The sequence below is a fragment of the Perca flavescens genome, chromosome 17, assembly GCF_004354835.1.
Source record: "Perca flavescens isolate YP-PL-M2 chromosome 17, PFLA_1.0, whole genome shotgun sequence".
Taxonomy (NCBI): domain Eukaryota; kingdom Metazoa; phylum Chordata; class Actinopteri; order Perciformes; family Percidae; genus Perca; species Perca flavescens.
The window spans coordinates 7,546,392-7,560,153 of record NC_041347.1 but is presented as its reverse complement, the minus strand read 5'-3'; the positions used below and the strand labels follow the sequence as shown (position 1 = coordinate 7,560,153).

At 40.3% G+C, this 13,762-nt stretch overlaps 1 protein-coding gene across 1 annotated transcript in view; it reads left to right on the top strand.

The window, feature by feature from the left end:
* col13a1 (collagen, type XIII, alpha 1) overlaps positions 1-13,762 on the top strand; it is a 158,111-nt gene that overhangs the window by 110,779 nt on the left and 33,570 nt on the right. The window contains exons 19-26 of the mRNA XM_028604073.1: positions 1,176-1,220; positions 3,838-3,864; positions 11,998-12,084; positions 12,216-12,242; positions 12,342-12,377; positions 12,486-12,542; positions 12,628-12,651; positions 12,742-12,795. Of these exons, the coding sequence (XP_028459874.1) occupies positions 1,176-1,220; positions 3,838-3,864; positions 11,998-12,084; positions 12,216-12,242; positions 12,342-12,377; positions 12,486-12,542; positions 12,628-12,651; positions 12,742-12,795 (357 nt within the window). The remainder of the gene's footprint in view (positions 1-1,175; positions 1,221-3,837; positions 3,865-11,997; positions 12,085-12,215; positions 12,243-12,341; positions 12,378-12,485; positions 12,543-12,627; positions 12,652-12,741; positions 12,796-13,762) is intronic.

The following is a 13,762-nucleotide window of genomic DNA, read 5'->3' as shown; positions in this document are numbered from 1 at the left end:
CAACGAGCTACAAACTCATTTTCATCAAAACGAGCCGTCCTCCAACCTGGAGAAATAACATTGGTCTCTAGGAGCAGCCGGCGGTGAGACCGCAGTAAGCCTTAGGGGCTTAGAGATTGTCTACAAACTACAACACCTTAGGGACCGTCTACAAACTACAACACTGAAAAGAGATACAACAAAAATATTTATTAACTTAATGATTAAATGAGGTAGCGTCTCCAAACGTACTCAATGCTATTAACTTGTCTCCTGCTAGTTGTACTACAGCACTTACCTTTCAAAAATAAGCATAATCATAATTTTGGGGAATTTCTTTTGCCAAAAACATTTAATATTTTAATAATTAAATAAAGTAGTGTCTCTAAACTTACCTCACACATAATTAGCATTCTGCTGGTTGTACTACAGCACTTACTTTTCAAAAATAGCCATATGCATAATTTTGGGGAATATTTTTTGCCATAAAATGTTTTTTTAATATATGTCATAATTACAAAGAGGCATGTCTACAAAACTACTCCACACATAGAAGCTCCACTGCTGGTTGTCTGAATTGTTTTTCAAAGTACGCCAGATTAATGCATTTAAATGTTAAAATAGACAACATTTTCTTACAGGGGAGCATGCCCATGGACCCCCCGAGGGGGACTTGTGCCCCAATGCCGCTCTAGGTTTAGTGTCCCCGTTTTAAGTTTACAAAGATAAAAACATTACCTGTTTTGGAGGTATTTACACTTCTGAGCTGAAAATATACCCGGATTTTGTCTCAGAAATCTGGTCACCTTAATCTGCAGGGACTAATTATTATAATACTAATTATTCCTTGTTGCTTTGATTTAGCTAAAAACATCCCGTTTTATTGTTTTCAGAAGTAAAAAAGTTTCCCTATTTGTGTGCATTAGGCTGGCATTTTAGAGGAAAGTAGACATACGAATCATAGGACTTTTAGAACGCCTCAGGAGAAGATGCTTTCAACAGATGATTTGCCCCCTTGCTTGCGTTGTGTCCACACCATCTGTTTGCTGATAGCAGGCCCGCTGTTAGGAATTATGGACAGGGGGACAAAATCTTCCAAATGATGCCCCTTATCCCGGCCTGGTTGAAAACCTGTGTGGTCAACTTTCTGTGAATCAGTATTAAGTTATAATATTTGTCTTTCTGTCCATCCAAAGGGGGATCGAGGTGATATTGGCCCTCTAGGTCCTGAAGGCTCAAAGGTATTCCACTTTCTACCTGTTTTTAGAGTGTTATCATGTTTAACTGTGGAGTTTTATTGGTTTTTAACTCAAAGGTTCATGACAAAAAAGTTGAATATCGTCATCTTTGTAGCCGAGTGTAGGTTTTCTGTCTGTGTTTTGTCCTGGAAACAAAGCTATCAGACTCAGCAGGGAAACACTGTCCATGAGCACTACAACTTAACCCAATTTTTTAGTTGTCTCAACTGCCCAAGACTAATTTCTCCTATAGGAGACAATAAAGGCTTATCTTATCTTATTTTAAAACTTAACCTACAAACTTAAGCAGACACACTCACATGTGATGTCTAACTCAGGTTGTTAAAGCCCCGTGTTAGCTTGAGCTTAAAGAGTGAGGACTGTGGATGTTGTCCTCCATCTTGTCCCAGCAAGCACGCCAGTTTACAATTTCTTTTTTTATTGAATGAAGCTTTGGGAGTTGTTTAGAAGTGACCTCGCAAAATGATGCAGGTAGCATATGCTGCCACATTTATGGTTTTGACATTTATTTAATGGAAAGTGGATGTTGGGTTATTGTAAAATAGTCTCCTTAGTATTGAATAGGGATGAACAAAGTATACACACACACACACACACACACACACACACACACACACACTGTGTGGATAGCAGAAGCTTAAAGGGTCTAACCTTGGCTTTGAAGCTGTGAGCAATGTCCGCTACACTCTTCACGTGCTTGTCCTGCACTTTTCCATGGCTTATCAGAATTCCTCTGGAGGACACACACGTACATGTACACAGCAACTGTTCCACGCTAATCCAAGCCATTATATGGCATTTCTAGAGACTCGGATTTTGGGGCATTATAGATGACAAAAGGAGAGATGCCAAACATGTTAAAACGAAAACATGTAAAACAAGACAAAAGGAGTAAATAGTTAAGATTAAGTTAGTATGATGAAAAGAGGATTTATGAAGCTATTGTATCTGTAGCAGGCCAGAGACGGGACGTCATGGTTTTAGAGTGTCTCTAGACTTAACTCTATTACTAAGCTGAGATTTTACTTGAGTGAGAGTGAAATTATAGATAGTAGGAGGTTACAAGAATAATTTAAAGAGGGTTTAGGGTTGTTGTGTTTGGCAGGATTTAATTAAGGAAAATATCACTTTTTTGTAAAACTGCGAAAAAGAACACAAAAATATAAGTATCTTTGCAAGTACCAACTATCTCTCGTACATTAGTAGAGAATTACTGATATAAATTAACATAAACAGGTGCTTAAAATTATGTATTGTAATCTGTAAATATCATTTACACAAGCACCAACGCTTTAACGACCATTGGGTTAAGGATAAGATTGAATACATCCATATGTAGTTGAGAATAAACCTCAAACATACTGTACTCAAACCAAACTATATTAACATAAACATGTTAATATAACTGTAAATAATGGATAACTTATGGATGAAGCCAGCTTGTGGACTTTAAGGCACAGGATTAAGCAGATTCGTACACGATGATGCTCCCTCTATGAAGCCATGGGAAAAAGCTACTTTCTAAACATCACTTCCTCCTCCTATTCTCATTAACTGTTACCTCACTTCTTCTTTAGTGCAGCTACTAACAATCATCAGTAGGGGGTGGAAAAGGAAATACAAAAGACACCACTACACTAATTCCATTACATCCAGTGTGTATCTACTGTCTGTCTGGAATGATAAAATGTTTGTTTGCGTTGGAACAAATGTGTACGTCTAACACTACCTTAGACTGTGCGTGGGGAACCCAATGTGTCCAAACCACGAAATAATGTAGAGTACTTAGACCACCAATAGAAAAGAGTTGGTGATGATCCTCAGTGGTTTCGTCTTTACAGAACAGCACCTTTCACATTGGACAGTTATTCGATACAATATTTCAGAGAACTATTAGTAGCGCTTTAAAAATTAAATCCATGATATTGCTATTGTGCTCAACAACGCCTTCTAACATGGCTGTGATGTTTTGAGTTTCAATACTAAAAGTAATTAAATAATTTGGTTAAATAATGAATAACTTTTACTCTTCTCCTTCCACTAAACTCTACATAACTAAACATCGCAGTCATCTGGGCATCATCAAACAGTTTGGCTGCTGCTGGCACAACAAAGCCACAGTTTATATCTGTAACATGACTCTCTGTGAAAGGGATTTTTCCTTCTAAAGTTTTGACACTGGGAGCCCTGGAGGAACCGTGTTGCTGTGAGCTTCTGTGCAGATTATTGCCTTGTAAACTTCAGCCATTCTTCCATATCACTTTGCTTTCCCATGGACTCAGCCTCAAAGCCTGATTCTGTTTTCTGCTATGAGCTTTATGAGCACATCAGGCGACTGAGTTAAGGGTCACTAAGAGGACACAGCGGAGACCTTCGCAGCCACTATGATCTGGACTTTTTTTTTTTCCAGAGGTTGCACAACAACTTCTTAAATGAAATGCAAATGCTTCTTCAGTTTGCACATCCATTCTGCGAGGCCGTGGAGACAGTCATCACTGCAAACTGTAATGCCTAAAGAGGATCTCGTGCTCCCTCTAGTGGATTGCTGTGATTTTTGTCAGCTGTTACATTTACGGTTTGTCTCTGTTTTGCTTCACAGGGAGATATGGGAGACCAAGGAATTAAGGTAAGATGTTTTACCTTTTCAGCAAATGTTCGTGAATGGCCAGTTTTGATCCTATGAACAAGCCTTCAACTGAAAACACCATAACTGAGTCTGGACTTCAGGGGTGTCAAACTCAACTTTACTAAGGGCCACACTGGAAAATGAGAATCACATTAAGGGCACATTCAGTCGAAAAAAGACAAATATCTCTGACTATTTATGTCTCACAGTTTGGTCAACATAAAGCCCTAAAATAGTCAGCAAAAAAGTTTCTTAGCCATCCCAAGAGTTTATTAAGTCAAGCAAAACAATGATAACTTTATTTTACAACCTGTTACCCAGCCTGAATAAGCAAAGTAACCGGTTCTGTGGGAATGTCTCCTCTCAAATTTGTTTCCCGTCCTTTTGTTTTGGCGCACATCTAGGCAACTAGGCAACTAAACAACTGTTTATTGTGAACCTAAATTGAAATGCAGGCCAGATAAAAATTTGCAAGGGGCCAGATTTGAGTTTGACACATGATCTAGAATAACCTTTAAAACTCTGTGTTAATCAAAGTGAGTGAACTTTGAGTCGCCTACCTGGTCTGGTTAAAAAAAATCCCTTCTCCACTGGCTGCTGTTTAATTTGTTTACAAGGCAACTACTTGCCGCTTCTGTCCAGGGAGCGACATGATAGAAGGCCCCTGATGTCGTCTGTGAAGATTTAGACTTACTACTGTCAGGTCCATGTCAAGAAGGAGTACTCCCTTTTTTCCCCCGAGCCTTTGCTAGTCTTTTGATTTTCCCCTGGTTGAAAGGGCGTGTCTGTTTTAACCGCCCCACTACTTCTCTGAGCTGATGTTTCCATCCATTCTGTAGGGAGATGAAGGAAAGAGGGGTTTCCCAGGAGAGAGGGGAGAGAAGGTAGAGTGAAAGTTAAGCATGGAGTGTGTGTGTGTGTGTGTGTGTGTGTGTGTGTGTGTGTGTGTGTGTGTGTGTGTGTGTGTGTGTGTGTGTGTGTGGCATGTCAAGGTCTAATTATGCATGGCGAGATCATAGCCGTGGCCACTGGAGTCTTCATGATTGAAACTTGGTTTACATTTATACATTTATTAAGTGGAAAGGCACTTCAAAAGTTTGTTGTGTGTTTTATTAGAGGAGCTGCTGTCTGTCTTACAGCTATGAAAAGTAATTAATTGTAATTTGTATATATTCCACGTATTTCTTACTGTCAACACCACTTTGACTGCTGCTGTATAAGAGCGCTTTGGTCTGCGTAGCGGGGAAGTCTGGGTCGTAAAACACAGGGCTTTCAAGTGGGGGAGCAGAGTTTGTGTCCCGGAAGAAATTAAGGGGTAAACACAAGACTTTCACCCAGGAAACGGGTGTTTCGGTCCCAGGAGTACAACTTAAGGGGATCAATGTTTTAACCTAAACCACAATCTTTTTTCCTAATCTTAACGAGTCATTAAACTTAACTCTCCTCGCTGCATGACGCTCAGCTTTTGTCGGATAAGCTCAACTGTAATGGCTCCTAAAAGGGGCTTAACCTCACGGTGCTCTGAAACCCAGCTCACAGTCATCTTTTGTCGGCTAAAATTAACGGTGAAGACTGCTAAACTTAGTTGCCTCATGTCATAGAATATCATACAAATTGTTGTGCATAAATTTCATACAAACCCGTTCATGAGAATGCGAGTGAGTTGCGCCAGGCTTTACCTGGCAAAGATGCACATTGCGAAGTCCACTTCTTGTCATTTCTTATTTTTTAGGCTTGTCTGGCCTATTTGGTTCTATTTCTAATTGGTTTTGATCCTATATATCTGATAGAAACATTTTATTATTGATGAGATGTGGTGGTGGTTTGTTTATCTAAATGCTTCCAGTGGGCCTCTAATTCATTGATATATCTGTCCACTTCTATACGGACTACATACGGAGGAGTCCCAGCTGACCTGCAGCAGCTCTCCTTTAGCCATGGTAGCATGGAAGTGGAAGTAGCAGTCGCAGCCGTATGTACGCGTGTCTGTTTTCTCCATTAAGTCTCACAGATGGACAGATGGGGGAAAGAGGAAGAAAAAGTCAAAAGCGGAAAAACTTCAAGGAAAGAGCATATTCGCTGGTATCCACAGGAAACAGCGATCTGGAAAGGCTTTTACTGTTTAATAATAAAGAGAAAGTGCTTTTGCAGGCCGATCTCTCAAAGTTAGGGTATGGTCATCTAAGGAGTTGAGACTTCCATGAACCCATGAGAAATCTGTTCTATATTTAATCTCAGAGAGCTGGCTGCTGGCGCCTTGTGCCAGAGTTGAAATAAATTGGGCCAGGTAGAGGTTTGTGGTATACACAAGAACCATTAGTGTCTGCTGACATTTCTAGACTCATGCTCTGTAGTTCCAAAGCTCCCAGCAGGCCACAGGCCTTCATGTCTAGCCATGAAGGAAGCAGACACAACTACCACCTCAAGAGCTTGTCCCATCTGTCACTTGTGAAATAGTCAATACAATACACTACTTTGCTCTAGACTGATCTAATAAGCTGTGTTTGGAAGCAGCTTTGAAGCTTTTTGGCGACGACAGAGAGAGAGTGGATTTCATGACAAAGGGCAGTGTGTGCAAACAGTTGCACTTCTTTGACTGAATGAAAAGGTATCTCTGACTTTTTTCCTTTCAATGCAAATGGGAAGCAATGAGCTACCCAGCTGGAGGAAATATTATGAGCAGAGGGTTAAGTTAAGTTCTCCAATCAAATTACATTTGCTGCTGCTTTGGTGCGTCTAGATTTCTAGGCTAGGACATATGTCAATTTTTAACAAAAAATATAGAAAAGCATTGTCTTTTTGAGAAATCTGAATCCCTGAACTAATCAGAACACAGTGGCATTTAGATTGGGTTAAATTCATTGAGAGACAATTAAACTGTTGTCTGCTGTCTTGTAAGAGTAATGTGAAGAAAACATCTTAAATTGACCTTTATAAGTTAGGCATAGTTGCTTCCCAGCAACCATGTGGTATTAATGTTTTTAGCAAAATACCTCATTTCGATATTTGCCATTAGTGACACTGGCTGACTAATAACTTTTAAGTGCTCTTAATTTTAAAAGAGCTTGGTATCAGCACACTGATATATTGGTCTACGCCTAATCCTGTCCATCTGTTACCAACCATACTATTTTACTGTTTTGTGTACACATGTACATGAACTTGTACTTGTAAGATATTATGACAACTCTGGCAGTGATTCTCCATGTCCTCCCTCTGGAACTGAGTTGGACAGGACGACTTGGCTGCAGTACAAACAGAGTGAAAACAAGTGATCCTGCAGCATCATTGGAAGATGATTGTAGTTCCTGTAAGTGTGAGGGTGACTGATTGGTTCAAACCCATCTATCCATACATTTCCTCTGAAGTGGAAAGCCTGTAGCTGCATGGCTTTAAGAAAGAGATTAGCATATTGATAAATCATGACATGGCATGCCAGTGTGACAGATCCATCTGGGCCTACACCCACTGTTTGTCACGGAAAGAGAGATGTTAAAATAGACCAAAGGACAAACTTTCCAGGACCAGAGGAATGCTACAAGCTGATTGGAGCGGTCATGGATCAAAGAGAAATTCTGTTTCCTGTTTGGGGCAGTTGGTTGTTGGGGAACGTTTCTAATGAACCCTTCTGTGCATTTAGAGCCATCACCACTCAGGTCCTTCTGAGGGTAGCGGGGATAATGGAGGTCCAGAAATGCTTTCGTCTGACCACAAAATCATGTAGGCCAACAGACACTCTGTCCTGATGTGGTCCCTTTCCATCTCCGTCTTCCAAGTAACACATGAGGGAGAAACGTACAGGCCTAATGACACCATTAGGTTATAACTATGACTATAACAAATGCTGTGTGATTAGCACTGGAAAAGAACTTCAGTTCCCAGGATACAGTGATGACAATATCAGAGAATGAATCTTTTCACATTATCTCAAAGGTTGCTGTAAAAAACAAAAAATGGTTCAGAGGCAAGCAAGCAGCAACTTCCATGCCTGAAAAGTGGAGCCAATGTGGAGGTGCCTTAAAGCTGCATTCTATCTAATTTCCAGCAGGGGGCAACTCCACTGGCCTAAAAAATAAGTCAGTTTCTATAGAAGTCTAAGGGGACCCTATTTCTGCCTTGATTTATTACCTCAGTAAACATTTTCATAATAAATTATGGTCCCATTTATTTTAAAATAGACAATAAATCAGGGGCTGCTTTAGGGGCATGTCAATCATGATAGAGGCTTAGCAATGCTAACCATGGCACTGTGGACATTACAATAGACCTCAACTTGTTTTTGGGTATTGTCCATGTTTTCATCTTAAACTTTGACCCTCTCACTGTGTGTTCTCACTTCACCAAAGTTAATTACGATACGATACGATACAACTTTATTGTCAGCCAAAGGCTGAAATTCTTTGTACATCCCTGGGTAGCTCGTTTAAAAATGAGGACGTACACATACATCCAAACAGTGAATGACATACACATACATCCAAATGAGGGCATACACATACATCCAAACAGTGAATGACATACACATACATCCAAATGAGGACGTACACATACATCCAAACAGTGAATGACATACACATACATCCAAATGAGGGCATACACATACATCCAAAAACATCCAAACATACATAGGATTAATAACACCAACAGACATACATGAGACATTACCACAAATGACATAAACTCCAAAAAAAGGAAACAGAGAAAACATATATAACAACAGTACATGACATGAACATACACACAGACAAAGTCTTGGAGATGTATATCCCTGAAATAAATATTGCACTGGGTTTAATGTAGCCGGTTTAGCAATAGGATAGATTGATGTATGAAGGAGTTTTTAAGTCTAATACAATAAAAGAATGAACTCTAAAGCATCTGTTTGAAGGCAGAAGCTGATATTCACTGTGCAAGACATATAAAGAGTCATTTGAAATATTTCTGGCTAGTCTAAGCATACTATTATTGTGAGCCTCCTGAAAGCAGTGCACTACAGGTAGTCCTATAATCTTTGCGCAAATTTTAATCTGATTAAATAGCTTTGTTTTATTTTTAACTGAGAGGCTGCTTAGCCGAGCAGTACTACAGTAAAGCATCATACTCTGAATTACTGATGTGAAAAACAGAGAGATGATTTGACTACTAGCTCCAAAAGATCTCAATCTACGAAGAAAATAAACACGCTGTTGTATTTTTTTGCAGATAAAATCTATATGATTGAAACATTTGGTTGCCGAAACATGTCTTGTTCAGTGTTCAGTAGCACCTCTTCAACCAAAGCTAGCTAGTACTAGCATTAGCTTGTAACTTGAGGGAAAGTCTGTTGATATTTTGTACTGCCGTACATGCAGACAAATGGCGGCAGTACCCTGAGGTCCGCGTTAACTGGCCGGAAAATCTTTGCTGGAACACTCACGCGGTAAGGGTTGAAAATCAGCAACTTTCCGTCTTTAGCGCTTAGCTTAGTGTTTAGCTTAGCGCAGCGCCGTTAAAACCGAAGCGACACTGGCTTTACCATGTCATCCTTCCCAGCTCCGCCCTTTTGTCCAAATATGGTCACTTCTGGCTCCAAAATACCAAGATGGCATTATGCAAACACAAACTGTTGGCTTCTATACAGCAGTCCACAAACAAATGGGTGACCTCACCGCTACGTACAGCCATTACGTAGTGTGTGTGTGTGTGTGTGTGTGTGTGTGTGTGTGTGTGTGTGTGTGTGTGTGTGTGTGTGTGTGTGTGTGTGTGTGTGCATGTGTGTGTGGCGGTGTCTGAGTGTGTATTGGAGCAAGTGAGAGAATGAAGTGAATGCAGAGCGATCCGTCTGAGCAGAGGAGAGTTTAAGTTAAACTTTAACAACACCTCTTTCAGGTTTGTGACATCAAACGTGACCCCCCCAGGGAAAAAAACAGGCATACTTGTCTACCGGCAATAGGAAAGGAGAAGAGTTTTAGCAGGTTTTCCTGTATTTAAACTGTACACACTAATTTTGGTGGGAAAAGGGTATACATTTGTGGTGTCCTGATCCTGTTATTAGTTATTAATGGGAAAGTACTGATTGATAAATGCTGGTTTATTTTGCATTTGGTAATTAAGTATTTGTATCCGTGGAAGCACTCTGCTAACACAGTTGACAGTGTACCGATTCCACTGGGGCCTCTGCCAGCCAGCTATATGCCTGTACTTGTGTGGTCACAGCTGTGACTGTTCATCATATTTAAACCATCTACTCATTAGTCTGTAAAGAGAAGCAAGAACACAGATGAACTACAAGGCTCGAGTGTGTTTCCTTTCTATTTTTAACAACCAATTCCAGAGTGTTCATCATGCTGTGGCTGGCACTTGATGGATGCTAATCAGTCACAGTTTTTAATTTCACTGTATACATCTACATGAACAGATAGAGACAATGGGACCCTCAACCCTCTTATACAGGAAAAGACACCCAGACTGAAAGAAACACATTTTCTTGTTGTTTTGCAATTTTGCACTTTGCGGCTTTAATACCAACTATCACAGAGGACAGATGTCTCTTTGTAGTCCTTGTGCATCTCACTGTGGTTGTTTTGCATGTCTTCGTAGCCATTTGATTGACTTCCCTACAAGAAATATTATTTGTCCCTTCAGAGGCTCAGGCCCAGGGCTCCACTGGGCTGTGCCTAGTTTGCCCATTCTGTAATCTATCCATGCAATTGCATGAATAATTGCTTTCTACTGTATGTGTGTCTGCATGTCTTTTTCAATATCTTGAAAAAAAAAAATCAACTGTTTTTCTTTTCTTCCTTTTCCACCATCTTTGACCTCTATACTATCTTGGCCATGGTAGGGAGAACCAGGTTTCACGGGCGCTCCTGGGTTAAAGGTAAAGTCATTTCTGAGCAGTGTGTTTGGCAGTTATTACATAACCAATGAGAGAGAGATCAGTGGGTTGTAACTGTCTTTCTTCTACTGCAAAGGGCCAGGCTGGCATCCCTGGTATCCCTGGCATCCCTGGCAAGAGGGGCTACAGGGTAGGCCTGGAATGGAATGAGCACCCTAACTGTCTGCTTGTCCTTCTGTCAGTCATCCTTATTCCTCTAGTAACTGGATGTCTGTAAAACCATATGTTCATCACATCAGTGTTTTGTGTTTGTGACTGGCCAAAGCTCCAATTTAAACTCAATGTGCTTCATTTTACCTTTCTGTGCTGTTAGCTGTGCTTCCCTTGGTGTTTGTTGGAGTGTTTTAATTGATTATACAGATGGTATAATTAGCCAACCTAAATTATTTGCTTCAGAATTGTCTGAAAAGTCGTTTTTGTTGTATTGTACCATACTGTACCATTTGTCAGTCAACACTCATACATGCATTTTTTTATTTAGTCTGAATCGAAGAAGGATAGTCTTAAATGTGTGGTGATCTGTGGGAATCTACCGAAATACTAAACTAATCTCAACTCAAATCCACTTTCTGGTTTACTAACTTGCTATTTTATAGAGATGCCAACTACAGCTCACGTTCTCATTATCTGAGTTTTATCTGGGGATCCCACCTTTAGTGTCCAATAAGAGTTTCTGTTATAGAAATTGGAAGATTCAGAGAAAAGTGAAAGGTATACACAAAGATATCACAGACTGACAACTTTGAAAACATCCGTATCCAGGACAGGATTAACAGCATTACATTGGAAATCAAAATCCATATTAATCAGTCAAACTCAATTTATTATTGTACGTGTCCGCAGTTGCGGTTCTAGACCATTTCAAATGGAGGGGCCAGGCTGGGGCCACATGTGATTTTAGGGGTACCAAATATATTGAGCACAAGTGTTACATACTACCAACCCTCCATTGGTTTGGTTCTACAAAAGATTAGCAATACACATATGAAAATAAACATAAGAATACTCATTCAGTGTTAACCTACATTTTATGTATCACTGCACATTAATAATATTCCCCTCTTTGGGTAGGAAAGTGGGGTTAAAAATTTATGAAAATATTTGCCAAACTTAGGGTGGCCAGACAGGGGTCGAGGCTTAATATTACAAAGTCACTGGCCAAACTAGGCACCCCCCCTAGAACCGCCACTGTGTGTCTGGTTAATGGTAATGAGTTGTGTTCCGTTCAGGTAAACACTGTTCTTTATGTATGGCAGGGTGAGAAAGGAGATCCGAGCATTGCAGCCCAAGGAATTAAAGGAGAACCAGGTTCACCAGGACTTCCAGGCCTAATGGGACCCAAGGTAAAGTGTAATAGTTTGATCAGTGGATAGGTAGCTGCAGACACAGCAATGCCTCCATCATAGATTAATAAACTAACACTTCAACAAAAGCTAGTGCTAATGGAAGTCACCTTACGATATTTCTATTATAGGGTGACACAGGCGACAAGGGAGATAAGGTAGGATAAAACAGCATTATGGAAGGACTTTCCAAATACTAACACAAGCTGTGAGTGTTTATGGAGATTTTAAGTGTTGTTCCTTCATTTATCCTCTAGGGGGAAACAGGCCTTGAGGGCCCAGCTGGACCAAGAGTAAGTCGCCCAAACAATGAAAAATAATGATGCATAGTACACACAATATCCAATATCTAATCATTAAGTTCATGTTGATGTTTACAAGTGGTCTTTTTCCTCTAACAGGGTCCTGCAGGCCCAACTGGGGAGCCAGGAAAGGCTGAAATCCAAAACAATGAAAATGTAGGTAACTCATTAAGTTGCAACTTTATTACATATTTATTTTTTCATATTTATTTATATTGTAAAATGTAATATTCCTCCACAGGATATTCGCAACATACCCATGATGGTAAGTATTTTGTAGGGTTTATCACGACATGTGCAAACACATTGCAGTAGTACAAATTCTGTTAAATGACGTAAAATTTTCTGCCCCTAGGGTCCACCTGGATTACCTGGACCTCCAGGGACCCCGGGACTCCCTGGTACCAAGGTAAGACACATTTTAGAGTGACAATTGCGACCTGCACTGGGTTTTTATGTGTTATTTTATTTGTGTTTATGTGTTTGAGGCATGGTGGCCCAGTGGGTAGCACTGTGGCCTCACATCAAGAAGGTTCCGGGTTCCGGTCATGGGTTAAAATGCAGAGAAGGAATTTCACTACATGTATGTGTATGTGACAATAACGTACCTTTCCTTTTAATGATGTGTGTTCCATAGACAGATTAACCTGTTAATGGGCCTGGGGGCAACAGCTGACTGTTGGGCCCCTATTCCCAGTGCTCAGATAACTGGCCCCAGGTTTTTTTATGTCAGTTTTTATGGGTAATGGTTATGATTATGCACCATGAGTATAAAAACAAATAATGCATGTGTAAGGTCTCGACACAAGGCTACTTCTCAAGACTTGGCCAAAGGATTAGGTTATAATGCAGGCTTGTTTCAGTTCATATTGTATGTAAGTGCTGCAAATTCCCTAACAGTGTCTACACAGGAGGTGTAGTATGCTGCATGTTAGCAGAGCTGCAGCAGCAACCGTAGGCTACATCTATGCTACTCGTTTTGGTTTAAAAACGAATATCTTTTGCTACATTTACGCCTCGCGTTCACACTACTCTGGTGTTTTCGTTTCCGAGCCTCTAAAATGGAGACATTTGGAAACACTGCTGCCCCCGTTTTGGTATAAAAACTCTGGGATTGCCTTGTAGTCTGGACGGGCACAAACGGAGACATTTGGAAATGACGACACAGACATCCACATCAGTAAGTCTTATTGGATGGGTAGCTCACATACCTTTCAGTAACAGTTCCACATTGTCTTCGGTCCAAGCTAATAACTCCCTGCTCTTACTTTTCACCAATGTTGTTTTTTCTCCAAAGCATTTTCTGAATTTTCAACATTTTGAATGTCAAGCCCAGACAGAGTTGTTCAAAAAGGCTTTCATGTTTGCTGCACCTT